This window comes from Tympanuchus pallidicinctus, unplaced genomic scaffold (genome assembly GCF_026119805.1).
Source record: "Tympanuchus pallidicinctus isolate F22 unplaced genomic scaffold, pur_lepc_1.0 scaffold8, whole genome shotgun sequence".
Classification (NCBI taxonomy): Eukaryota; Metazoa; Chordata; class Aves; order Galliformes; family Phasianidae; genus Tympanuchus; species Tympanuchus pallidicinctus.
The window spans coordinates 24,691,699-24,718,963 of NW_026294802.1; the positions used below are offsets into that span (position 1 = coordinate 24,691,699).

Here is a 27,265-nt window from a genome sequence, read left to right on the forward strand (position 1 = left end):
GTGGCAAGGTATTGGCACAGGCTGCCCAAGGAGGTGGGGGAGTCACCATCCCTGGAGGTGTTGAAGAACCGTGTGGATGTGGCACTGAGGGACGCGGGCACAGTGGGGCATGGCGATGGCCGGACTTGTGATCCTCAGCCTTACTGATTCTGTGCTTCGTGATATAAAAGGAAGAAATTGGCCGAGAGGGAAAAGTACTTTGCAGATGAAAACTGACATGATGGATCCTTTTCCTAAATTGTGTTTTCTGAACACAGACCTCTGTGGTTTTGCAACTTAAATTTTATGGAAAATAATGAAGGTAAGAATGTTTTTCTGAGGACAGAGTGAGCTTAGTCAAAATTTCTGTTAAATCAACTTTTTGTTAGCTTTTTTGTAAAGAGAAATACGACCAACTTCAGTAATTGTGTACTGCAGCAGTATTTTCAATCATCCTTTCTGCTTGCTGGTGGTTTCTCAGGTTGGTTGGAACAGCCAACCTGCTCTGCTTGGACTGTGCTGTCAGCCAGCAAGGCTGGAGGAGTCTTCTGCATGGACAAACCTAGCATCCCAGCTGCCACAAGCACTGTGCAATCCTTCAGAACAAAACTGCTGCACCCACAGTAGAAATGAGACAGAAGCGGAAAGTCCAAGCAAAGAAGCGCTCAGCAGAGGGGCACTGAAGGTCGGTGGGGTGAGCACGGGGCAGAGAGGTATAGGGTTAACGTGGCCCTGGACTTGGATTGCGTGGCAGGTTGCAGGAGCCACGCATCAGTTGCTTGGGGCTGTTGTGCCACAGCAAATTCAGCGACATCAGATAAGCGGAGCTTTCCAGACAGGTTTTACCGTTTGTTCACACATACGGACCATATAACGAATACTGTAGACTGCAGCCCCGTTCTCTCCTACACGCGTTCTTCGCCGTTTCCAACCCAGCGGCATTTCTGAGCCGAGGGCTGCGGCATCACCGACCGCGAATCCTCCAGGACCCTCCCTCCCCCCACGTTCTCGTTCCGCCTCACAAAACGAAAACGCAGGGCCGTTCCGTTCCCATCCTTCTGCCCGCAGACGGAGACCTCTCCGGCTCCCGAGTGCAGACGGGAGGGAGAAGTGAGTACAGCGGGGTCAGCCGGGCAGCGAGCGGGCAGTGGCGGAGGTGCGGACGGCCTCGGGTGCGCCGCGGCCCCGCCCGGCGGCACCCGCCAGCAGATGGGGGGCAGGTGGCGGGTCTGGGCCCGGGTCACTTCGACACTTTCCGCCTTCGCTTCGGCTCCGTCTGCTCGGCGATGGAGAAAGGGGAGGGCAGACGGGGGAACCCGGGGCCCCGGCGCCGCGCCGCTCCTTCCGGGCGGGCGGGGGGCGGTGCCGCTCACCTGGTGCCGCCGGCGCCGAGGATCGGCCGTGCGGACGGCCGCGCCGGGCGGGAGGTGAGCGCTGGGCGGCCCCGCCTCGCCCCGCCCCGCGCACCGGCCCCGGCAGCGGGCGTCGGGCTGGCACGGCAGCCGGCGGCGCGGTGAGGGCGGGCGCGGGGAGCCGGGGCGGCGGTGATGGGGAGCGGAGCCCCGGGTGGGGCGGGGGGGCTCGGCGGGAGGCAGGGCGGGACGGGCGGCGCGGCGGGACTCCTGACGGCCCCTTTTGTCTCTGCCCAGGGTGTTCGCGTCGCTCCCGGCCTCTCTCCCCGCCCCCGTCTCGCCCGCCCCGCCGGGAGCGCTCCTCCGCGGGCAGCGGCACGGCCGCCTCGGGGCGGGTGGCGGCGGAGGCGCTGCGGGGCGCTCCCGCCATCCACCCCGCCGCGAACATGGCGACCGGCGGCTACCGAAGCGCCGGCGGCAGCACGACGGACTTTCTGGAGGAGTGGAAAGCCAAGCGGGAGAAGATGCGGGCCAAGCAGGCGCCGACGGGTCAGGGGGCTGCGGCGGCGGGCGCCGAAGCCAGGCCGGCGGCGAGCCCCGCTCCGGCCGAGCCGCACCACCACCTGCCCGCCGCTCTGCCGCCCGAACGCGGCGCGCCCCCCGCTGGCGGGGCCGCCAACTGCCTCGGCCCGGGCCGCGCCGCCCCCGGCAAGGAGCCGCAGGGCCCCGCTGCCGGCAGGGAGCCCGCCAAGCAACCGCCCGCCGCCGCCGCCGCACCCGGCTCCCCCGAGGGCGAGGAGAAGCCGGCGGCCAAGGGGAAGAGCTCCGGCCCCAGCGCCAGGAAGGGGAAGGGGCAGATCGAGAAGAGGAAGCTGCGGGAGAAAAGGAGGTCCACAGGTGTGGTGAACATCCCGGCTGCCGAGGTGAGCGGGGCGGCAGGGCCGGGAGCCGCCGTCGCGGCGGTGCGGGGAGCGTTCCCCGGGCGGGAACGGGGCGCCGCGGGGCAGCCCAGGTATGCGGCGGGAGCGGCGGCGCGAACTGAGCGGAGTCACGGCTTCGGGTGGGTGCTCAGGTGTAAATAGCGCGCCGTTTGGAACACGAAAGTATTTCCTGCGCTGGAAAAAATGTGGTGGTTGGAGGAGCATTTTTTGAGGGCAGAGGAAGATATTTTTATCAGCCAACACCACTGTCCTCTGCGGCTTGCTACTAGGATAGAAATCTGGCGCTGAGTTATAATGCTCCTAGAGGAATTCGGAAGAATGATAACCGAGCCTTCAGCTTTTTTTTTTTTTTTTTTTTTCTCCCAGTTAATAGGAGGCCACAGGAAATTTTAAATAAAGCTGTGTTTTACTCCCAGTGTTGCGTTAATTCTGGTGGTCTATCTCACTATAGGAAAAACTGTGCAGTCTGTTTCTCTGGTTAATGTTACAGATGGTCAGAATAGCAATAAAGCGCTTTTGCAGCAGCAGCAGGAGATGGAGTTGTGTTCTGCAGACCTGGAGTCATTAACACTTGTTTCGATCCCATAAACGCGCTCGTGGCGCTCACTTCCATGCAGGGAGGTGCTGGGAGATGAGCAGTGAGTTGTAAGAGCAACTTATGGAACTCAACTATAATAGAGCAACTATTGGAAATCTTTGGAGCTGTGTTTCTTAGGGGCTCTTCCTGCACTTGATGGGGCATCGTTTGCAGAGCCTATCCTGAGATGTGTTGGCATGGGTCTTCCTGTTTTGGGGAGTGCAGCGAGTTTTTCAGCTCTCTGACTTCAGAGATTGCCAGCTGCCCGGGCTGAGATGGTTGGTGAGCTCTGTGTGCTCCCCTCTACCTGCCCTGTGCTCTTTTAGGAACTCATAAACAGTACAGCATTTCCATGTTCCCAGGTAAGCTAGCCCTGGTCCGTTTCATAGGGCCTTTGCGCACTGCAGCAAGCATTACACAGCAGCTCCTTTTAGGGCCTCTGCTGTACCCCCAAACACCAGTCATGGCCTGTTCTTTTTTCCCCACCCTCTCTCCCTGTGCCTGGTGTCCTGGTGCTTTGAACTTGTGTTCTGAGCTGCTATTCTGTGGCTTTGGGTGGTGCGGTTTGGAGTGTGCTGGTGGTTGGACTTCATGTTTGTTTGTTGGCTTTGTTTTGTTTTGTTTAAATATTGCTCTGAATATTCATTGCTTTTCAGGAATGCACATTCTTTGTTCAGCAACCATTAAAATCTGTGTCAGTTTGCTGCTGTAGCTGCTGCTGCACTGTTAGAGTGGCTGTCATGGCTGAGGTACTTGGCACTGAGAAGCAAGCTCTCCACAGCCATGTGTTTCTGAGGCCTGACTCATTGCAAACTTCTCTCCATGTTGCTTATATCTGAAACCAACAGCTTGGACAAAAGGAGGCTGTTGTGTAGATGGTGACTTGTTGAAATAATCGAGTTTGCAGTCTACAGCACTCCAGTTTCATACCAGTTCCAATCCTCTGCTGTGGGCAGGGCTGCCACTCAGCAGCTCAGGCTGCCATGGGCTCCATCCAACCTGGCCTTGAGTGTTTCTAGGGATGGGACACCCACACCTCCTCTGGGCAGTTGTGCCAGTACCTCACCACTCTCTCAATAAAGGTTCTTCTCCTAACACCTAACCTACATCTCCCTTGTTTTAATTTAAAACCATTCCCCCTTGCCTCATCACTATCAGACTATGTAAAAACTCACTGTCTCTCTCTTGTGTTTGTAAGATCCTTTCAGGTACTGGAAGGCTGTAGTGATTTCTCCATGGAGCTTTCCCCGTGCTGAACAAGCCCAGCTCCCTCAGGCTGTCTTTGTAGGAAGCTTCTTGCTGTCTTTCTCCTTCAGGTGCTAGGCTTAGCTTTGCTGTGCCCTCTATAGTAGATTAGTAGCAGTATGCATTGCAATTGATTACTTACACCGTGTGGAGCGCTGGAAGATGTTCTTGTAGACCTTTGTTGGGTGTTTTATTGTCTGACTTTCAAGAAGACAGTCTTTCTCTAGTGCAGTTGTCATTTTGTGATGAGCATTGCGGTGAAGTGGAGAAAGGCAGCAGAAAGGAGATTCTTATTCTCTGAAATAGACAAATAACTTCACAAAATGCGCCTGTGGGAGATGCTTAGTGCCTTGAAGCTACTTGGCCTGGTAGAGAACACATGAATGGTTTTCACCACCAGAGAAACAGAACCTAACTACTGTTGTGATGCAGTTGGAAACTTGAATATTATAAAAAGTGGTGGAACAGCGAAAGTTAAGTTTAGGTTGTCGTGCTTTTGTTGAAATAGGCATTAAAAATGTTAGCAGATTGTTATTCATTAAGGATGAATTTCTGTTCAATTGGAAGGTAGTAGAGCTGGGATTTAAACAGTTCCATGTCTTAAAGTTCTTTTGTATTTAAGTCATTAGAGGTCAAAAATTGAAGGGAAAGCTGTGAAAACAAATAGTGACAGGTTGTGAGCAGGGTGAGTGCTGTGTGTTTGGAAGCTGTGGTGGTAGAAGTAAAGGGTGGTTTCTATCTTCACAGCACCAGTGCTTAATCTAAGTCCAGATGGCTTTGGAAGTTGGCTTCTGAAGTATTTGCAGCCCTTTACCTTCTTGGTAGCTGTTTGAAACTTAGTAATTTGATTTCACTCTGTGGAATTTGGGCTTCGATGACTTGGAATAGGTTGTGAAAGGTAACAATTGCATCTAATGGTCATTACTACTACAGTTTACTTCTCTAAATTAAGCTTTACAGCCTGCCCCAAACAAAGCATTTTTTTTCAGTCTGTAGGTGTTCAGTTGATGCAGGTGTGAAGTTCTGTCTGTAACGTTTTTCTCACTTGAAGCAGTGCTCCTGTCTGTCTGAGACAGAGTTCCTGTTGTGCTAAGCTCTGCCTATACAATGAAAGTGGTGTTTTGTATTGTTGAAGTAACTGCTGTTCTGCTGTGCTGCTGAAGGTGCAGCTCTGCTTCTGTACGTGTTCACACTGGAAGATTCTGCTGGCAGAGCTGTGCTCATAAGCTGTTTGTGAATCCCAACCAGGAAACCAATAAGTGCTGCTGTGGTCACCTTTGTAAAAGGGGTGCGTGTGGAGTCAGCATGGTGGCTATCCTAGGCAGGACACTTAGGTGGTTGGTTTTGGTGTAATGTACTTATGGATAAAGTTTACATTTTTCACCTAACCAGGTGCAAGCCATCTAAATTCACAAGTGTTCTTCTGTAAATAACGGGGTGATGAATGTTTTAACAAGGTGTAAAGAACTTGGATCTGTGTATTTTGCACGCGGAGCTGCCATACTCAAGATACAACAGTCTCCTGACCTGTTTGTAGGAAATATTAATACAGTAACAGACCTACTGTTTCCAGTGCATAGGATGTGCAGCTGCTCTGTCCGTCCCATGCCAACTTTGGAGTGGTACAAAGGCCATGACTTCCTGACACTGGGCTGGTGGCTCTGCTAGGAGTCTGCTGATTTGGAAGGGGCTGCATGTGGTGCTCGGTGGGTATCGTGCTGAACAGAAGCAGCTCATGCTACTGGGGGAATCAAGCACTGAGCTGTGTCACTGACAGGAGGCTGCTGCGTTCCAGTTGGAAAAACCAAAGGAAACTTTAAATGCCAAATGTGTCAAGCGTAGCAATTACCGAGTAGGTTGTAAAGCAACTGAAAGCCTTCTCTGAAAGGCTGGAAACTAGAGAGGAGTGCGGAGTCCTGTGCTGGTGATTGGACTCTTCTGAACAGAAGCTTCCCTTCAGTAGAATCCTTTGCAGCAACTCCCTACCTAAGGATTAAGTTAAGTGGAAGAACAGTTCTTGCCATCTTGCCATAATGAGAAAGCATCTGCACTGATCACTGCCTGTGAGCATTTTCCTTTCAAGCAACTTGCTGCTTTTTCAGATATATTTGGAGAAAAATGTCACAGTAAGACGCGTTCAGGAAAAGACTGGGGGGAAATGCATATTTCCTGACCATTGATGCCATCAATACAGAATATTAGTGTTGTGGCAGAAGTCTGAAATATATTTATTTGACCTGGATGACCTTCCACTACCATCGTCCCACTTGCTTTGTCTAGTGAGCACATTCATTTTACTTTGGTTCTCTTTGAGGTTCCTCCTTCAGACATGGATGGGTAAAAGAGGCATTATAAACATTTTCAGATTTCTGCTATGAAGACTATTTACATCCAGTCTGCTTCATCGTTGATTCCTTTGTGAATCCTGATTTTAACGTAGCCTCTGGGCAACCCGTGCAACAGGCACATTCTGTATCTTTTTTCCACCTTCTTTTAGCACGTAAGCTTTAATTCCTGTTCCTTTATTTATTTATTTATTTAAGTTTTTGTTTGTGTTTAGAGGCATGCTTTTAACACCCTGACACTTAGCTAGGTAAGGGGAGGTGTTTGCTCAAGTGAGTCACGTAGTGAACATAAAAATCCAGAAGGATTTTGAATCTAGAACCCTTCCCAGTCACTGTGCTTACTTTGGGATAAGGTTGGGCAGTAGTTTTCCATTTGAAAATATAAGCAGAAAAGAAGTAGTGTGATTCCTTTTTGTATGATAGGGATAACTTCATTCTTGTTGTTTTCATAGAAGGTCAGACTGTAGGCCGGTGTCTACAGCTGGAAATCACAGGACTCTACCAGAAAGCACTGATTCTTTTATGCATGTAGTTTGTAATTCCAGCGCCTGTTCCTGCTGGAGTGGGCAAGAGTGATGGAAAGCCTTCAGGAGCCACCAATTTCCCCCTGATTCTCTTGACTGCATTTATCTCTTAAGTGCAATTTTGGGAAGGCTGGTTTTTAAAACGATCCTTTAATAAGTAGGTGTATTTGGAAAACGTTATTGTACTGTTAGCTTTTTCACTCTCCTGGTTTTGGGATGAATCATCTGAAACGATACCGTTATTTGGTGGAAAATAAACGTAAAGTAAGTAAAGAATTCTTCAGAAAGTAAGAAGAGTACTTAGCTTAGGTTGTAATTGATGGTTGAAGGCATCTTGCTTTTCTGCCTTGCCAGTTACTGCCTTTCCTTCCCAGTCTGTCCTGTGGCCAATAGACGCAAATAAATGTAGATGTTGGCTGGCTGAAAAGAAATATTCCTTTGTGTTCTTTCTAGGCTGTTGTACTCAAGGCTGATATGTTGTCTGTCCAATCTTGTTCCTAAAGCCTACTTAAAAGACAAGATACATCTGGAGCAAAAAAAATCATAGGGCAGACAGGAAACAGCCTGTCAGCTGTGGGTTTGTCCACTTCTGCCCTGATATAAACATAGGAGCATCTTGCTTTTCAGTGGAAATAGGCTGACTTTGGTTTCATTGTGCAGCACAGACAGAAAAGTGTGGATATGATCAGTTACATCAGTTATCACACCAAAGTGAACATGCAGTTCTATGGCAGCAGTCAGCCCTTAAATGAGGTCCAAGAGAGGTGCAGCCAGGCTCCATCCCTTCTAGTTGCACAGGTGAGTTGCCTTCACCTGTGCTTCCAGGGCTGACTGTGTCCTTTGAGCACCCAGGTGCTCAATCGGTGGTTCAGGCCACAACTCAACAGTTCCCACACAGTAGTAAAGATGTTTTCCAGCATTTGCGTGTAATACTAATAGGCACAGAGTCATAGGCAGTTATGTTGGCTGGAAGGTGTATCTGAAAAAGTCATCTGTTCTGATCCCTTGCTCCTAGTGGGGCCAATTCTTGTCAGATTGGTTAGCATTTGCCTCACTGAATTTTGAGCATCTCCAGCATGTTCAGGTCTGTGGTGTGAGCAGATCTACTGCTTGCCAGCCTCTCTACCACTCTCCACTTGTTTTGTATCCACTGCAAACATCTTGGGAGTACCTTCCATCCCTCTGTTCAGATTGCTAATAACAGTGTTGTATGGTATTGGCCCTGATATCAGCTCCTGAAGGATGCTGCTTCCCCGGCTGCCATATGAACTTCCTAGTACTGCTTAAAACCTGCTGAGTCTGAGTTTTCTGCCACTTTTTTGTTCACTTATGTGGCTGATATTTAACCAGTTTGGCTTTAAGGGTGCTGTTGGTCGCCTCAGTCAAAGCCTTTTCTCACTCCTATGTATTTGAAGGAAACATTCAAAAATTCTGAAATGGCTGGTGTAGACCTTTTTTATGAGAGCTGTTACTGATTCAGCCAAGTTGTTACAATTGCTGAGTGAGAGAAACTATCTTTAATATTTTCTAGTTTTTAAAGACTGTGGAAGTACAGGAGAAAAAAAAAAAATGGCACAAGAGATCAGTGTATCATGTTGCTTTGTTGTATTGTCTCAGGCAGATGAAAGTACTCGTCTTACTTGGAAGAGTAACTCAAGATAGAATATCATACCATATCATGGAAGTTGGGATTGTTCAGTCTGGAGACGAGGAGGCTCAGGGGTGACCTTACTGCTCTCTACAACTGCCTGAAGGGGGGTTATGGTGAGCTGGGGATTGGCCTCTTCTCCCAGGTAGCTTGCAGTAGGTCTGTAGGAATGGCCTCATGTTGTGCCAGGGGAGATTCAGGTTGGACGTCAGGAAATACTTCTTCAGTGAGAGAGTGATCAGATGCTGCAATGGGCTGCCCAGGGAGGTGGTCAGCGTTCAAGAAGTGTTAAGTGCTCTACTGAGGGACATGGTTTAGTGGGATATATTGGTGGTAGGTGGGCGGTTGGATTATCTTAGAGGTCTTTTCCAACCTTGGTCATTCTATGACTCTATGATGATCACATGTTTTTCATGGAAAATCTCATATTTAATTAAGGAGCAATACTATAAAGCCACCTAAAATTGAGAATAGTCTAATGCAGCTATCCTGAGTGAGGAAAAATGGGTTGGGTTTTGCTCCCAAGTAGGATGCAGCTTTGCTATCTCATCTCTCTTAAATATCTCATTATTTACAATCAGCTGGGGTAATGGGATTAAACAGCAGTCTCAGGTATTAGCTTAGCGTTTTCAATAGTAAGTCCTAATATTCATAGCACTGGAGTAATTAATACCTTAGTGATTGAAGCGTGAAAAATGAAAAGCCAAGTGAGCAGTCCAGAGCTGCTGCTTCTAGAACCTCATTGTTTGCATTTGTCACGCCTTCAAAATCCCTTTGTAACTTGGAGAATATGGTTCATCCCACACCTGAATATTTGGAGCTAATTACTTAGGCTTGTTAGTTTAGCACAGTAGAAAGGAGATATCTGGAATAACTGATCTTACAGTATATTTTGTATTTAATAAGATTAGAATGTTGTGTTTCTTTTAGTACCAGAAGGAACAAATTATAAGTGATATATATTTTAGATTTCTATGCTTCGGCTTGGCTACTTCTAGTGAAGGTACACTAACTCTAGTTGTTAATTCCCAGAGCTGTAAGTAAATCACTTTTTTTTTTTTTTTTTTTTTTTTCTACTGTAGGTTCAGTTGACTGGAAAATATTCCTCTCAACAGAGGGCTGGTGGTATTTTTTAATAAGAGTCAGATTTGCCTGAACTGGAAAGTGTGGTTTATTGGTGATTTATATCTTTATATATGTATATCTGTATATACACACACATACTTATGAGAACTACTTCAATGTATTACCTTTTTCCAGCACTTTTGGTTAATTAAGAAAAAAAAACAACGACCCTTTTTCCTTTGTTTTATAGATATAATTTTCTGTGAGGACACAGAGCAGTAGAAAGAATGAATGGATTAATTTCAGCAGTCACTAATAAATCAGCAGAAGTCTTGTGAATTAGTTTATGATTTCTCCAGACTTGTGTTACTGTTTTCCTTTCCAGCAGCGTTTTCGTGCTTTGAATGTTCTATATCCCAGATGTGTTACTTTCTAAAGAACCAAGGTGAACAAAGGAAGCAGCCCTTAAACCAAATGACCCCCCCACCCCCTGCTCCAGCCAAGAAACGGGATGCCCTCTGTACCTCCCAGCCACTCATCTCTCCCCAAAATTCAACTCGTAGGTTGGGCAAACTGTCTTGTCTTGTTTCGTTTTTTGCTTTACATGTTGCAAATATTCATGCTTCTTTGAGTTTGAGCACATCTTTCTTGTGTCACTTTACCCTTTGGCAGTTTTTTTTTTTTTAAATTATTTTTATTATATTTGTTTGGTTTCTGTATGTCCCAGTAAGAGTTGGTGGGTAATAGATTCCTTTTGGAAAAGAAGAGATTAAAACAATCTCCCCCCAACTCTTCAGTTAAATATGGGAATATGAATTGATGCAAAATGTTTATTGGCTCAAACTTTGCTTTTCTTTCTCAGTTGCCTCTTTAAAACCGATGTATTTTCTAAATCTTGTAGCTGCAAGTGTGCAGGGGATTTACTGAAAGGTCGCTGTCAAGTGTTCAGTTCCAAGGAAGCTTGCACTGATTCCTCAACACTGCCTTCATGTTGGCTGGTTTGTTACATCTTGTGAACTTTTTATGGTGAATGTTTTTCTCTACTGCTTTTTTCTTTAAGTTGGAGTTGTGTATTTAAAGACTTCAAATGGAGGACTGTAGGTGGATGACTGTTTCCAGAGCTTTACAAGGTCATGGGAAATTAAAATAAAAACCACAACTCTAATGTTTTGTTTGGAGATTTTACTGTGACTGATCTGTATGCATGTCCCTTTTGGAAGGACTTCACGGAACATTGAAGTCTCTTACTCCAGTCCTGCAAATGTCATAAGCAGCTCTGTCATGTAGCCTTTCTGTACAGCAGTGGCATCAGCTTAAAGCAGACAGGTTTTGTGCTTCTGGGAGAAGGTGTGCTTTAAGAAGAACAGGCATCAAAAAATAAACCAAACTAAGAAACCCACAGTGAGGCAAATACTAGTGAAGAGCAAATTTCACCTGTCTCAATGCTTGCCTATTTTCAAACCAAAATGTGAAGCAAATATGCAGTAGTCATAGGCTTTATACAGTATTTGCTGTGCAGTCCTTTGTCATCAATGAGACAGAACTATTTTTCTTGATCTGAAGGGCTCTGTACATTATGTTTGGAACCTCTCTAAGCCACAGACTTGTTAGTAGATGAGAGACTTGCAGAAGTGTGGTTTGAGTCAGCGCTGTGTGCCTTCAGTGTGTAGACAGAGAAGCCCTGTTGAGATTGGAAGGAGCCTCGGGAGGTCTTCAGTCAGGTCTTCCTGGTTGCTCAGGACTTAATCCAGTCAGACCTTGAAAACATCCCAAGATGAAGACAGCACAGCCTCCTTGGACAACCCTTCCAGTGCCTCGCTGTCCTTATGGTGCAAATATTTTCTCTTCTGTTTGATCAGAACCTCTCACATTTCAGTGTACGTTCATTGACTCTCGTTTCCCTGCCGTGCGTGGAGCCTGGCTCTCTGCTCACTGGCTGCTTGAGATGACTGGAAAAAAAGATGCTTTTGTTTTTTTGACAGAGCACAACCTAGGCCTGATTTATTCCAGGGAATAACAGGTGCTAATGGGATTTGAGGCACAGAGGTGGGTTAGCTGGGTAAAGTGCTCAGATACGGAAAAGCTGTGGTGAGTAACTGCTCTCTGTATGGCAGCTCTGCCAAATACATCGATCACCAGAGACCAGAGTGGTAGACAGCAGAAACTTGAGATGACTTCTCTTTAACTGTTTATCTTCTCAGTTCTCTCTAACCTTGTCCATTATTTTTACGAGTCACAGGAACCTGTGCTTGTCCTACCTGTCTGCTGCAATTACGTGTGAATCGCATTCCATGCAATTTGTAGCTCAGTGTTTGTAAAAACATGGAGTTCCAATTGATATCTGTGGTCATCTGGATCAGCCTCTTCCCACTGAGGTTCACTTAATCACTTTGTAAAGCTCTAGCTTGATTCTTTCAGTGCACTGTAAAAAAAAGCAATACTGATTATAGTGGGTCTGACCAAGGAGCCTCATTGTCCTGCTCCTACAATATATAAGTAGGTAGGAAGGAAAAATATTGCAGAAATGTTGTAATTTCCCATGAATTAGTGTCCTACTTTTCTTGATGGTTTTCATCTTGAAGACTTGCAGCATTTGATTAAGGTCACTGAACAAACAGAAATTCTCTACCAAGTACTTTTCAGTCTTCCTTGAGTGTGTGAACTGTTAGCATACAGTAAATGTTTGGGCAGGGAGGTCCGCATTTCTAGCAATCAGTACTTATGGTGAGCAATGCTTTTATGATTATTATTTCACTCTCATGCCCCCAAAACCCAACTCATTACCTACTACCCTCATTTCATGATCTTTGCTCACTAGTTACTTCAATAGCAAGGTTAAGAGTTTTTCTGATTGATTTACTCAAGTTTGCTGGGATTTCGGATCTATTGCAGTGTTCCTGTTTGACAGGCTGTTATTCATTTGTTTTGGGTTTTTTTTTTTGGCTTTTTTTTTTTTTTCTCGTGTGTGGCTCATCATTAAGGAGTGTGCACTATCTGATATATCTCATGCTCTGCCAGAACTTCAGATTAGCTGAAGTTGCTAGTGAGAGCATACATGGAGATGAGTTTTTCTCTGCAAGTCAGCTGACAAGCACCTCACATTCCTTCAAAGACTTTTACTTTCGGAAGTATTAATTGGGGTAGATTTAGGGTTTTCTTGTATCCTCTTCTGGTTTTTATTTTTATTTTTCATGGAGATACGTTCCCCAACTCTCATTATACTTTGAGTGAGAAGTTCACAATCCCCATCCTACAAGTTCTTGCACAGCCAAGTTCATGCTTTACTAGCTAACTTTATCAGAATTTGTGCTTTTGAAATAACTATGTTGTTAAAGACCTTCTTTAAAATGGAAACCTAGTTATCTTACTAACTGAATCAACTTGTGGCGCTTCAGTATAAATGTCCTTTTCAATTACCAAAACCCAACATCCTAGTGCTTTAGTGGTTTGGCCAACAAGCCTGTGTACTAAAGCATCCAGAAATACCTGTTTTTTTTTAATCGCATAAGCGATCAGCTTGAGCTTTAAACTGTCAATACGTGTTTTCCTTGTATATTTTTACCTTTTCATTTCTATGTTGTGTTCTAGGGAGAGCAGGAGAAAATTAACGTGAGCATTGCTGATTGCTGATTGTTGGATTCTTTTTTTTCTTGCTTCTATGTTAAAAAAATAATAATAATAAAAAAAAATTGCTAAGCATAGAGACTGAGGCTTCTGTGTTTACAAACTGTGTGTGTATAACAGCTGCCTAAGAAGTTAGTTCCTAATGACTGAGGTAGTAGCAAAATAAGCAATTGCAATATTCATTCTTGAATGGGTCATTAATTTTAAATAGCTTTTTAATGGTTTACATAGCACTTCTTGTCTTGTGCTACTCCCTTCTTTAAGCCAGCAGTACCAAAGGAAACAGCTGACCTACATCTCTTCTAATTGCTAAGGGTGGAAACATTGTTGATACTGAATACCTATGGTAGGTGGTAGCAGATGAAAATGTTGGTATTTGCAGATCTTTCCTCCTCTATGGCATTTTGGTACATGTATGCCTACTGAGATGTTTGGGGTTTTTTGAGATCAACAAGGAGAAAATTTAAGCTGAATTTATATTTTGTTAACTAAACAACTTTTCTCTTTTTTTATTTTTATTTGTATTTTTTCCCATATGTTTTTCTACCCAGGAATGTGAAACTTTTGGCATGTTTTTCCCATGTTTAAAAAATAAATATATCTGAAATCTTTTTGGCTCGTGAAAAAATGACCCTTATTGTGCAGCTCAGTAGCAAGCTAATGTTCTGGTAGCCCAAACCGGATTACTGAACAGACCTAACTGTAAGAAAGCTCTTAAATCAGCTGTGTGCTGGGAGCAGCCTGTCAGAAAGTGCACTAAGGGCAGTACTTGTCTGAATAATTCTTCCAACTTACAGATCTATGATTCTGTTCTGTAACATGAAGTGTAATTTCACTTTCTTCCACAAAAACACTTTTTGGCCTTTGTAGGTTAAATTAGAAGTTACTACTGTTGATGTGACAATGCTTTTCCAAAACAAAATTATTCTATTTCCTTATTCATCTTAGTTTATTAAAATCTTTTAAGCAGTTTGGCTACAGTTCTACTTGTAGTTTGCATCCCAGAGTATTAATAACAAGCTGGGGTGTAGGATTGGTGTATTTTTTACGTGTGCTACTGTGGGTTATCAAGTTCTGTAGATTAAATCCTGTCTAAAATAGTGTTGTGACTTCAATGTTTGTGTTCTTTGTGAAACTGATAGCTACCAGAATTGCTTCTAGAACAGAAAGTCAAAAACATCTCTTCCTCTTATTTTCCAGGAGTGTCCTAGGCTTTTGGGTGAGTAGCTATGTTAATCTCTTACATACTTAACTTAAAAGCTTTCTATGAAGTCTGTTTTGAATGCAGCTGTATTTTGGAGCATGGGAGGTAGAATGGAACCTGGCAGCTCTTGGCCCTGCTGCAGGTTGTGTTCTAGGCCCAGCACTAAGAGGGCTGCTCAGCCTCCGTGCTTTGATCAAAGCCTGTTGTACAGCCAGGTGTCGAGTTGGCTTTTTAATTCCTCTGAAAGTTCCTAGATCCAAATGTGCAAAAGTGCTGTGTAAATTGAACTTCTAACTCAAAGATGAAAGATTTAGTTCTTAATGTGTGTGATGTTGTGCTTCAAAGAAAATTGTATGACATTGTCATTTCAATTAGACCAAAGCTACTAACATCTCTAATGTACCGTGACATGCTGAGTGATTTGAAGTCTTAAAGAACATACAGAGAGATTTTGTAGAGAAGTCCTTTGGATCTGTCCCTTAAGGAAAACAGTGAAGCTGTAGTTGGATTGAGGTGCTTTGTGTTAATATCTGATGCCAAAAACTTTATTTGGAAAAAAAAAAAAAAAAAAGAAAAAAAAGAAAAATAACATTCATTTCCAATATAGAGTGCTGCAGTGAGATAATTGAGTGTTTGGGGCTTACCCCATCAGTTTGCAGACTTGTAGTTTTTATTCATGAAGTTTGAGCATACAGAATAGTGAAAAGCAGTGCTGGAAATCCAAATGTGAGGTGCAACATGAATGAGGCGTTGTAGTCAGGTTTCTTTCATGAAGTTATCAAATGCTATTAGAAAACTCGGAGATGTGGTAAATTGTCAGATTTGGGAAAATACAGCTGGATGTCTAAGAAGCATGTGTTTGATGTGCTAAGTGCTGTAACAAAGTGTTCCAGCAAAGTGTGCTGGGATTGGGTGTTTTGACATGCTTGGCAATTAAGTCATATACATAGGAGCCTGCATTTCTGGATAATGGCATAGCTAGAGTCCTCACATATCTGAGAAAGAATTTCCCATTCACTCAATTCCTCTGCTCTTTTCATTTGTTACTAATCAAGAGAGTTTAAAAAAAAAAAATTCTTTAATCTCACACAATGAACTCTGTCTAAAAATGCATAGAAACCCTAAAGGTAATTCTTTGTCAAAAGGAAGGTAAAATAAAAATGAGGGAAACTTGTACAGTAAGTGCACATAAACTGGTAACCTGACGAAAATGGTGTGCATCGTAATTATCCTGCATGAAATAATGGCACCTCGGGCAGCTAGCTTTTACAGCAAAACGTAGTGGTTGTTTTTAGCCAGAGGCAGAAGCCCATTATCTGTCAGTTTTCAGACATTGTGTATAGTCTAAAACATAAGTGGGTGTTTTAATATAATCTCATTTTGTGGGTTTGCTTCTTCCAATTTAAAAAAATTGGGCTCGTCAGATGTCAGATCAGTTTTTGTCAAACCTAGCCAGAGGCTATTTGAACGCAGGTGTTGCTAAGCAGCTCAACACTAGAAACCACTGCTGTTAGCATGTTACATTTTTTATAAGATGCAAGAATGTTCGTGAATCAAAGCAGAAGGGATTATAAAGGGTATGTTAATGTACTTATGCATGCATGAACTGTTTCCCGCTGTTGTTCTGCTTCCCTTTTTGATTCCTCATGAACTTCTCTGTGTTCTGTTTATTTAGACAGATTTGGAGGTTGGTTGTGTGTTCTAGAGCTTTCAGTGCTATTAGTGGCTCATAGGGACTGGAAACAGAGATCTGAAGCCTCAATTCTCTATACGGTAAGCTTTCAGTTTAGTTGACTGTTCCACTGTGATGGAGGAGTAGACATCCCTATGGCTTTTTATAAGCTGGTACAGCTTTTTAATTTAGATTGAAGCTTGTTCTGCTTTGGGAACCTGATCAGGTCTAGCTGGGAGCACTGTGGTGGTGTTCATGCACTGCTGAACTCAGGGCTGCTAAATCCCTCTGACCTGACCTGGCTCCATCTGGAAGTTCCGGGAAGTGGGATGTGCTGATGTTCAAGCTGACTGTCAGATCTTTGGATGCCAGCATTGCTTCTCGTTTCCAAGAGTGCTTAGTGTGCTTGCTATTTGATTGCATAAATATAGTGATGTTTTTAAATCCATGCAGGTTTTTCAATGACTTGTGTGCCTGAGGAAATAACCATAGCCTTCACTTTGAAAGAACAGTGTTAAGAGCAGATTTTGTACCACATTGGCAGAATGAAATGGTAATAAGGAACTGTAGCTGACTGTAGATTGCTGAGTAAGAAGCATTTTTCATTTGTTTCCAAGTACAGCTTTGATCTTACCAATAGCAATGTTAAAATAATAACTTTAGGACGCCGCAAATATATTCTACGATAGCAGGTAGCTTTTAGTCATCAACACAGAAGTAGACTTATGAAAACACTAATGAAATATGAGAGGGATATCTGACGGGAGGCATGACATGCATTTGCTAATTAGCCTTGCATTCATAGGAAGGACTGGACTTTCTCCCCTTTAAATTAAACTCAGTGCTATTATGTCTCAAATGCCATGCTGGGATCTTCTAGTTCCTGAAAGCTCAAAGCTTATTTGGCTTCATTTGCGTGATGCTCAAAGGCTGATCTTGCGCTTAGACATACCTATATAAATTGCGTGGGAATAGCTTGTGTTGTAGCACATTAAAGAGGTTGTCATCAAAGGACCCAGCCTTTATCTGTAATTTAGGCTGGAGAGTATTTTGTTGGTTTTCCTTTTGTGTGAAGTATTTTTAAGCCAGTGTGCTCTGATCCTAGAAGTGAAGAGAGCTGAGTGAGGATGGCATTGGTGTGGAGAACCCAGCGTGCTGAAGGATTAGGGGCCTGTGTGGGATGACAGCCTGTGAGGAAGGGAGCTCTGGGAACGCAGTGCTAGGCAGCAGGTGTTTGTGCACAGAGACCTGCCTCTGAAATCTGCTCTACAGCTTCGCATAAGTGGAGGTGATTTGGTGTGGAAGGGCCTGGGCTTTGAATCACCCATGGGTACTTGCCATAGGCAATTCCTTCAAAAAAAAAGGCTTCAAGTAATTGGCTCTATCTGTTCCTTCTTGATACAGAAGAAATTGGTTTGAAAGCAAAGTTTCTGCTTTCTTACTTGGCAGTTACAGAAATCTGCTCTGCCCTAAAGCCTAATGCCTTACAGCCAGAGTTTTTGTGAGTTAGCAGCTGTTGGTGGAGAATGATTTGAGAGTTACATCTGCAACTGGAAATTTCTTGTAAGTAAAACGAGATGTGCAGCTTGAACTAGGTAGTAAGGTGACAAAAAAAATTACGCATGTTGTACATCGTGTGAGGGTGGTGAGACACTGGAACAGGTTGCCCATAGAGGCTGTGGATGCCCCTCTCTGGAAGCATTCAAGGCCAGGCTGGATGGGGCTGTGAGCAACCTGGTCTGTGGGGAGGTGTCTCTGCCTATGGCAGGGGATTGGAACCAGGTGATCTTAAAGGTCCCTTCCAACCCAAACCATTCTGTGATTCTTTGTCTGTAAGAGGACATTCCCTTCATCAGTTGTAGCTGCAAGTTTCATTTAACTAGAGTGATCTCAGTGGCATGTTCAGTCATGCCATAACTGTATGACAAACAAAATGCCTGAAGCTGATAGCAGTGACAGCAAATGGGGACTATCTCCTAGCAAAGAGGCGCTGGCTCATAAAACAATCAGAGTTTCACCTTTTGTCTTCCATCCTTTTGTTTTCTTTCTTTCCTCAGCATTCAGGCGCTGTAAGTTACTGGCACTAGTATGCACTGGTAATTAAGAAGAGAGGGGATGCAAAGCCTATATGCCCAAACAAGTTCACTCGAGCAAGTTCTTTATGCAGAACTGGCTTATTTTTTAATTATTGTTTCTGATTTGTCTGTTCATCCAGTTCTGTAAGCAATTTGTTTCTGACTAATTTTTAATAGCCTGTTAGTGACAGTGTCTACTTCTGTAATCGATGTATGATTTATTGTTGTTTGTTCTCAACTACAGCATCCAGTTTAATTAAATAATGCTGATTGTTTTCATTAATATGATAGCAATTTAATTATTAAATTCATTGTGACTCTTGAGTTTATACTTGGGATTTATTTCTTATTTGTTGCTTTAGGCCTCCATTCTTAATGTGAGTTTGTAATGTTTATGCAAAACTATGCTAGTTAGTGAAATTTAATACAAATTACCTCTTGAGGTTTTAATGGATTGGGGTTGGTTGTTTTTTTTTTAATTTCATTTTTTATTTTATTTTTTTTAAAGACCATGTCCTGGGAACTTTGAAATAAAACATCCTTTCAGACTGTGAATGCATATTGCGTGCTTTTTACTTCTTTTTTTTTTTCTTTTTTTTGTCTCCAGGTATGTCTGAGGTAGAGCAAAGGTCAAATGTTAACCATCTCCTCAAGTTACGCGACGACATGAATGTCAGGAATTTGGAGGATTGAGTTTAGTGAGGCCAGTAATGTCAAAGTATTAGCTGAAAATGTGAGGAGGGGAAGAAGGGAATGCTGCAGGATGGAGGGGTGGGGGATGTTTTAGAGGTATTTAAATATATTTCACTCAGAACAGGCAGTGCATAATGAGGGATCACAGACCTAGAAGCGTTGAGATGAAATTATGTGCTTGGATTTTGCTTTTAAAGAAAGTATTCTTAATTGGGAAATGTTTTCAGTTTGAATTAAAACGTTTGCTATTGTACGGTGTTTCCTTTTTGTTGTTGTTGTTGCTCTTACTTTTGCTCGGATGTTTTAACACCTGAAAGTCTGCAAAATGAATAGGGGAACTGTAATCAAGAAGGTTTACTATTTTTTTTTTTTTTTTTAATTGGGAAGCTTCTCAAGAATGTGCCTGTTTTCTGCCTAAATGCATTTGCTGCTTATAATTTTAATGAGTTTATAGACGAGTGCATTTTACTTTCAAGACCAATCTTCTTCAAAAGATGGAACCATCCTTGAAAGGTGGATTTATTTCCAAGAGCTTTGTAAAAAGCCATTTATCTCCAGAAGGCTCTTTTCATTGTTCAGAACATAATCCTCTCCTTTAAATACTTCATCTGTCAGTCAGAATGTTTTATACGCAGCAGTTAGACTGAATCCCCTGGTTTTTAGGGAGCTCTGTATTTGAAGATATCACTATGGCTGAGTCAAGTTTTGCTGAAGTGTGACTAGATATCTACTGCTGCTGTCGGCTGATGTCCAACAAGAACTTGTCAAGAGTTCAGTCTGCACAGTTTTTGCATTTAAACTTGCTCCTCTGCTGGAATGACTTCTGTGAATGATTCCCACTCCTGTAAAGTCTTGAGGAGAACTGCATAGCCCTTGGTAGTATGTAGTGAAGAGGAAGGTGCTGTGAAGCCTGTGCTTTGTTTACTTCAGCTTACTATCTGAAGGCAGTTGCTGTTCCCAAGACAGATTTCAGTGGTTTTACGTGTTGCTCTGAGTTGGCCAGATTTAGTCTTAGTTCGTTATTTTTGGGAGGCGGGGAGGGGAGGGATAAAGCAGTGTTGGTTAATTTCTGGCACAGATGTTACTGTGCCCACATGCACTGCCCATTGTAGTTATTGACTTCAGGTGTATTTGTTTTAAGCAAACAGTTCTTTCCTATCTGAGTGGAGCTTTGGGGAAAATGATCTTGAGAATAACCTTGAGAAGTTACTTTTTAATGAAAATAAGGTTGGCTTCATATGCCTTGTTGGATTCCCAATCATTGTGGAAAATAACTTACTTTACTGGTGATGTGTGAGTTTCTACTGCAATAACCAATGTTTTGTAGACAAATACAAATCAAGTTTATTGAATTCAGGAGAATTCGTATTTGTGTTGCCCTTATTTATATCATATTTCATCAGAAGTCCTGCCCAGTAGCCTAGTAAAACATACTTCTCAAAACCGGGGAGAGGTAGGTTTGAAATTGCTGCGACTGCGTGTTGGTCATTTACAGAGCTAAGTTTTACAGAGCTGGGTTTTACAGCTGTGCTGGAAAGGCAGTTGGGCGCTGTCATAGATACTGAGTAACTTTTCAAATGGCCTTCATAGGACTTAATTCAGTGCCATGCAGAATGAACTGTTAAAAGCTTCACTTGTGTCTGTTGGCTTCTTGTTAACATAGTTCACTTTGTCTGTGTGAAAAGCATGCATGTTTTCCCTTTTTCCTTAGAAGATGAGTATGCTGATAGTTTCTGTTTTTATTTATTTTTTTGTTATAAGGAAGGAGTGCTAAAAGTAATCAATTATGATCATTTCTCCTCTACAGATTTTAATTTGTGTTCATTTCTTGATTTCTGTAATTCAGAAAAGCTCTGAGTTGTGATTTGGCCGTATTATGCATACATGTGCATGTAAATATATATATGTGTGTGTAGCCAGCAGAGTTAAGAATTAGAACAATCAAAGAAGGAAAGAAAACTATAGTAGAGCAGCTCTCTTCAGAGGTGGCTAATTTATAAAGCAGATTTTACAGGAAGAAGCACACATTCATTAAATGTGTACTTTTTAAACAGTCTGTCTTTCTCCATTCTCTTAATGAATGAGACTATCAACTTGCTGTGTCAAAACCATAAAATACGAGATCACATTTGCTTTGATTTTCTTTTTTTCAAGTTGTTTGCTTTTCTACTTCTTGGATACATTTTTGGATTTGTGCCTGAATTCTTCTTTGTACAGAAGTTTGAATTGGAGAAGATTTTGCTTGAATTAACTTAAGAAGGAGAATTAATGTATGCTGTGTCCAGTTCTAGACTCTCAATTTCAAAAAAGGCAGTGATCTCCGAGGTGTCTTGCCTTGTGCCACAATAATTGTAAAGGGTCTGGATCATCTCCTGTGTGAGGAAAGGCTGAGTAACCTGGGTCTGTTCAGCGTGGAGAAAAGACTGGTAGGAGAGTCAGAGTAATGTTTAAATATCTGAAGGGAAGTGGGAGGCAAGCGGGTGAAGCCAGGCTCATGGTGATGCACAGCAATAGGACAAGGAGCAATGGCCTAAAACTTGAACATAGGAAGTTCCATACAGAATCACAGAATCACCTGGGTTGGAAGGGACCTCAAGGATCATGTAGTTCCAACCCCCCTGCCTAGCAGGGCCACCAAACATACACATTCAGATCAGGTTGCCCAGGACCCCGTCCAACCTGGCCTTGAACACGTCCAAGGACGGGGCATCCACAACCTCCCTGGGCAGCCCGTTCCAGGGCCTAACTACTCTCCTTGTGAAGAACTTCCCCCTAACATCCAACCTAAATCTTTCCTCCTTCAACTTTGATCCATTTCCCCTAGTCCTGCTATTGTCAGCCCTTCTGAAGAGTTTACTCCCCTCCTGGGTGTAGGTTCCCTTCAGGTATTGATAGGCTGCAGTGAGGTCACCCCGCAGCCTTCTCTTCTCCAGGCTGAACAAGCCCAACTCCCTCAGCCTGTCCTCATAGGGGAGGTGCTCCAGCCCCCTGATCATCTTAGTCGCCCTCCTCTGGACCCTTTCCAAGATCTCAGTGTCTTTCTTGTACTGAGAGCTCCACACCTGGACACAGTACTCCAGGTGGGGCCTCACAAGAGCCGAGTAGAGAGGGACAATCACCTCCCTGTCCCTGCTGACCACCCCTCTCCTGATGGAGCCCAGGATCCCATTTGCCTTTCGAGCTGCCAGAGCGCACTGCTGGCTCATGTTAAGTCTCTCGTCCATCAGGACCCCGAGGTCCTTCTCTGCTGAGCTGCTCTCAAGGACCACTCCTCCCAGCCTGTACGGGTGCCTGGGGTTCTTCCGGCCCAAATGCAAATACAATCATGAAGAAGAATTTCTTTACAGTAAGAGTGATGGAGCTCTGGAATAGGTTGTCTAGAGGGGCTATAGAGTCTCCTTCTATGGAGATTCTCAACATCTATCTGGATTCCTATCTGTGACTTGTTGTAGGATACCTGCCTTAGCAGGGGGGTTGGACTCCTGGAAATATGATGTACTTCGGGTCTGTTGTCCATAGTTAGTCATTGGTGTCTGCAAGAAGAGGCTGGCTCCGTTATCTTTACTGACCTTCACGTAGATCTAGATTGCTGTTAAATTGCCCCTTGGCTTGCTCATCTGCAGATTCAGCAAGCCCATCTCCTCCATCCTCTCCCATAGGCCACGTGCTCTTTAGTTTCTTCTCATGTTCTCTTGGTTCTTACTTCAGAAATTATTCTCATTTCATACTTAAGACGTCTTTTAGTTTGAGTTAGGGGAATATAAAGCATTATTTATTATTTTTCAGCATGATACTATATGGTGTGAGATGTCCCCTCGATCTGTTGGGACCAGATGTCCTGGTTTTGTCCGCTCCCAGCTCCTTGTGTTGCTCCAGCTCCTCATTTATAAAGCGGGACAAGAAGCTGGAGTATCCTTGGCTCTGTGAGCACTGCTCAGCAACAATTGAAACGTGCTATCAACGTTATTCTCATCCTGAATCATAGAACCATACAATATCCAAAGCACAGCAACAGCTAGTAGGAAGAAGAGTCACTCTAACTGAAACCAGAGCATCTTGCAGTGATGCAATCAAAATGGAACCCAAAAGGATATTTCCAGTACAGTAATTCTAAGGCAATATTTTTTTAGGTTGTACTTCGTTCTTCAAACTGAAGCATTTTAATTGCTACCAGAACCAAGAGTATTTCTAGTAACAAAAGTAGACAATGTTTATTTTGATAGATATGTATTCACATATTTCTAGTATTTTGAAGAGCTCTGCTATTGCTTACAGCAACCAATGAAGAGACTCATAATCTTAGTGAAGTGAGGAATGCAAATGTAACTGGAGAACAGACATATTTATAAATAACTTATGTTCAAATTAGAATGTGAAACAGCATTAACTGTTGATTCTGACTGGTAGAAAAATGATGTTATTTTTTCAGGTCCATCCCTGTACTGTTTGTCTCACTGAATATTATTTGCCTTCTTTGTGCTGATGAGGGAAAAAAAAAAAAAAAAAAAAAAAAAAAAAAAAGACATGCTGCAGAATTTTGAGAAGAACACTTGTTCTTTCCTGAAAGTTTTAAGAAATTTTAGAGATAGTCTGCCCTGCATATTATTTCTTTACAGGGCAGTTTTGAAGGCTGAATCCCAGTTCTGTTTGTGAAGCATCACTTAGCCTGGTGTTTTCAAGGATCATTTTATTTCCTTGGTTTCCTCTCTAAGCAATGTGTCCAAATAAAAGCCAAAAAGTAGCAGAAATAATTTGTGATGGACAGCATGAATCCTGAAATATGTATTTCCTGTTGCTGAAGTCCTTTGCTCCTCAGTTGAGAAAAACCTCCATCTTTTGATTATGGCTCTTCAATTGTGCTAATAATAAACTTCTACTTGGGCAGTACAAAAATGAAATCTCATGCTCTGTTAATAAGAACGATGTGGAATGACTTGTTGATGTACAAAGTGCTTGATCTCTGCATAGTTGTGAAGCTGAAGAGCAACTTGGGGAAAGTTCACAAAGCCATTTTGTCATCCTCATGCTTGTCAGTGTTGTATTTTTTTTATCACTGAGGCATGTGCCAGGTAACAAGAGCATAAAAGTGAGACGCCTAAAAGTCTTTTTTTTTTCCTCCAGAGTTGTACTCGTGTTGGCTGACTGTCTTCCATTAATAAATATTTGAATTATTGGTTGGTGCATAAATATGATTCGACACTTCTGTAAGGGATAAGCATTGACAGTAGTGTTCAATAATAATAGTAGAGTGGCCATAAAATCCATAGGATTAGGTTTCCTTTTTGAATAATGCTAAATAAGTCGTTACCCCTCCCCTGCCACCACCTCCTTTTCTTTCTTTATGACTCGCGCATAAGAAGAGCTGTTTGATTTTTAACTCCTTTGCTTTTCAACTAAAGGTCGTGCGAGAATCCCCAGGAATCGGCCATTTTCCAAGAATGTGACTCCTGGAAGATGGCCTGTGCCAGCACGCTGCTCCTGTAGCCATGGGGTGCGGCGTGTCCGGGTGCGTTAGCGCTCAGCTTATTCATTCTGCTGTTGCATCGCAGGAGCTGGATTTTGCATACCCACTACTCTTTATTCTTCAGACTTCATTAATAGTTTGGGTGCACGAGTGAAGTTCTAGGTCAGTTGCCCTTTCCCCGTTAGTGTTAATGGAGCCCTTTTTAAGTCTCCTGGAATGCCAAGAATGAAGTTTTACTTCCTTTTTTGGGAACTCCTAATTTTTGCCAGTTGTGTGATTACTTCAAGCTTCTACGTTCTTTAAGCAATAAAACAGAATCGCTAATTAATTTACTGTGAATAATTAGAATTTACAACACAAAGAAATGACGTTTAAGCCTTCCCCTTTCAGAAAACTAATTATCATGTATATGAAGATTCCCCGGAAGATGGGAACTGAATGCTGAGATTTAATGAGGCTGTTTTCAGTTTCTTTTTTTTGATGTTAAGAGCTTGTTTTATTCCGGTGTCCTACTGATAGGCTGAGGGGAAAAATCAGATTGGAGTGAACAAGTAAGAAGTGATTTTAAGTCAAGTATGTCTCAAATGCTAAAGACTCAAGAATTGCAATTAAAGTCAGGATGTACAATTAAGTCCTTAATGCAAAATTATCCTATTGCAGTCTAGTTTAAACTGTCTGCTTCAGCTTTAAATACTGGGGGTTCTGCGAATTTAGGCTCTGTAGCAGGAGCTTTAAGAAGTACAAACATGTTTTATTTATCTTAGAAACAGTGTTGCAATAAGTATTTTTCACTTACCAAAACCTCCCCCCCTTCCCCCCCTTGTTATCTAATTAAAACAGACTTTGCATGTTGATGGTCGTGTTTTTCAAGGAAAAAGATCAGGAGGAATGAGAATGCTCTCCTTTTTGTGTGACTGTATCCAAGTTACTATCCGTAACCCAGGTTTTGTTCAGCGGCAAACTCATTTAAATCCTCCCAGGAATGCACAAGATCCTTGCCAAAGGGTTTCACAGAGCAATTGAAAGCTGTGTTTCAAAATAGGCATTCTTTACAAATGCTTCAATTAAAATTTTGTCTTTCAGAATCAACTATAATAGTGCACGCACTTTGTAGCAAATAGAGGTAAATGTTTAGTCTGCACTGATGAATAGCTCAAAGCTCAGCATGTTAGCTTTGCCAGTGGCGCAGTTTAGTGGAGGGTGGCATGTGAAGAAAACCACAAATTAAGTCGCTGTAGGAGTGTAATAAATAAATTAAAAGAAACTATTGAGTAGATTTAAAAAAAAAAAAAAAGTAACCAACGTTGTCATTACAACTCTCATCTCTCTCCTTTTCTTTTAAAAAAATCATAAGTAATACATCGAAGCCAGTGCAGTCAAATAAATCCTCACAGTTTCCAACATATATCTTAATGTACAGATGGTTTGGTTGGTGACTTCCAGATTTCCTTCTGGAAGAGCATCATTCCTGAGAGCTGTTAGTACTGCATTTTGGGTTGGACTTCAGGCACTTCCAGTGGCATCTGTGTTCACCTGCAGGAGAGACCCACAAGAGACTGCTTTAGACTTGAGGTTGTGGTAAGCCGTCATCTGTGTTGGTGATTGTATTCTTGGTGCCTCACATTGCTCACCTTTCCTGCACAAGGTAGTGGGTGTGCTGTTAACCACACAAAATAAGTTTAGTTCAAACAGTCAGTTTGGGTACTTGAAGGCAATCTTATCAGTTCACCAGACTGGTAACATGGCCACGGCCTATGCTGCGTTTTATTTGGAGCATCTGACCTCATTTAAATGTTTTTTTCCTCAAACAATTATTTGGTCATAATCAAAGACATGTTGTTTAATTCTTCTGGTTAGATGAGTATTATCATGATATATTATCAGATGTTTGCCATTAGCAGTACAAGAAATATTTCTGTTTTCTGCCTGGAGGAAACAGGATTATATATTCCTGTCAGAAGATGATTTTATGGGGAGTTTGTCTCTGGTAAGAATAAACATTTGGAACTGAGCATGTCCAAATAAATTGACCCCAACTGACCTTCTTTAAGATTTCCAGTGATGAAGATTACTTTTCTAGATGGGCTGCTCTGCCTTGTGCATGGGGGGGGAAGAGGGCTGTTTAATTTTTTTGTGCAATGTATTTGCTTTTTGCAGCAAAATTTTATGAGTTTCAGTGAGAGGCATATAAGTGAAGCAGTATGCATCTTATTTTGCAAGGTGACTTTTACACTGACAGGATAGTGTTCATAATATTTGCTGGACCTTTTGGCAGAAATACTTTATTACAGTATTTCATATAAATGAAAGGTGACTGTGAAAGCCTTTGTGGGTGTTTGATGTGACATTGCATAGATGTGCTTAAATTTTCTTTCCTTCTCTACACATTCTAAGAACAGCTTTCAAGCACAAACCATTAATTGAAAAGAAGATGTCAAAGAGAGTCAGAGCTTTTTATTATTGCAAAATCCAATAAAGATGCTGTTTTCTATAAAGATGGCCAGATAACCTATTCTCGCTTTTAGACTTTCCACCATAAAAGATCGTAAACCAGATTTATACTTATTACTACAGCTTAAATTTTGAATATTTTATTTTTAGCTTATTAACTCCTTGTTAAAAAGTATAATAAAATATAATGGAACTGTAAATGGAACTCTAATCGTTTTAATAAATGGGAGTTCCGCTTAGTGCTATGGAAAATGTTGCTTAAAGCAGTAGTAAGGGAATACTGGAACCATAGAACATAGAGTATATAGAGTAATGGCTGTCGTACCATCTCTGTGGTCTTGATTTCATTAGATATTCCTTTCCTACAGTTAGTTGCCTGTGTACATTAACAGGGGAAATTACTAAT

The 27,265-nt window shown here is 42.6% G+C and overlaps 1 protein-coding gene across 1 annotated transcript in view; it reads left to right on the forward strand.

Moving 5' to 3' along the window:
- Positions 1-1,725: 1,725 nt before the first annotated feature.
- The window catches only part of PAWR (pro-apoptotic WT1 regulator), a 71,704-nt gene continuing 46,164 nt past the window's right edge, over positions 1,726-27,265 (forward strand). The window contains exon 1 of the mRNA XM_052667310.1: positions 1,726-2,254. Within this exon, the coding sequence (XP_052523270.1) occupies positions 1,778-2,254 (477 nt within the window). The 5' untranslated portion in view covers positions 1,726-1,777. The remainder of the gene's footprint in view (positions 2,255-27,265) is intronic.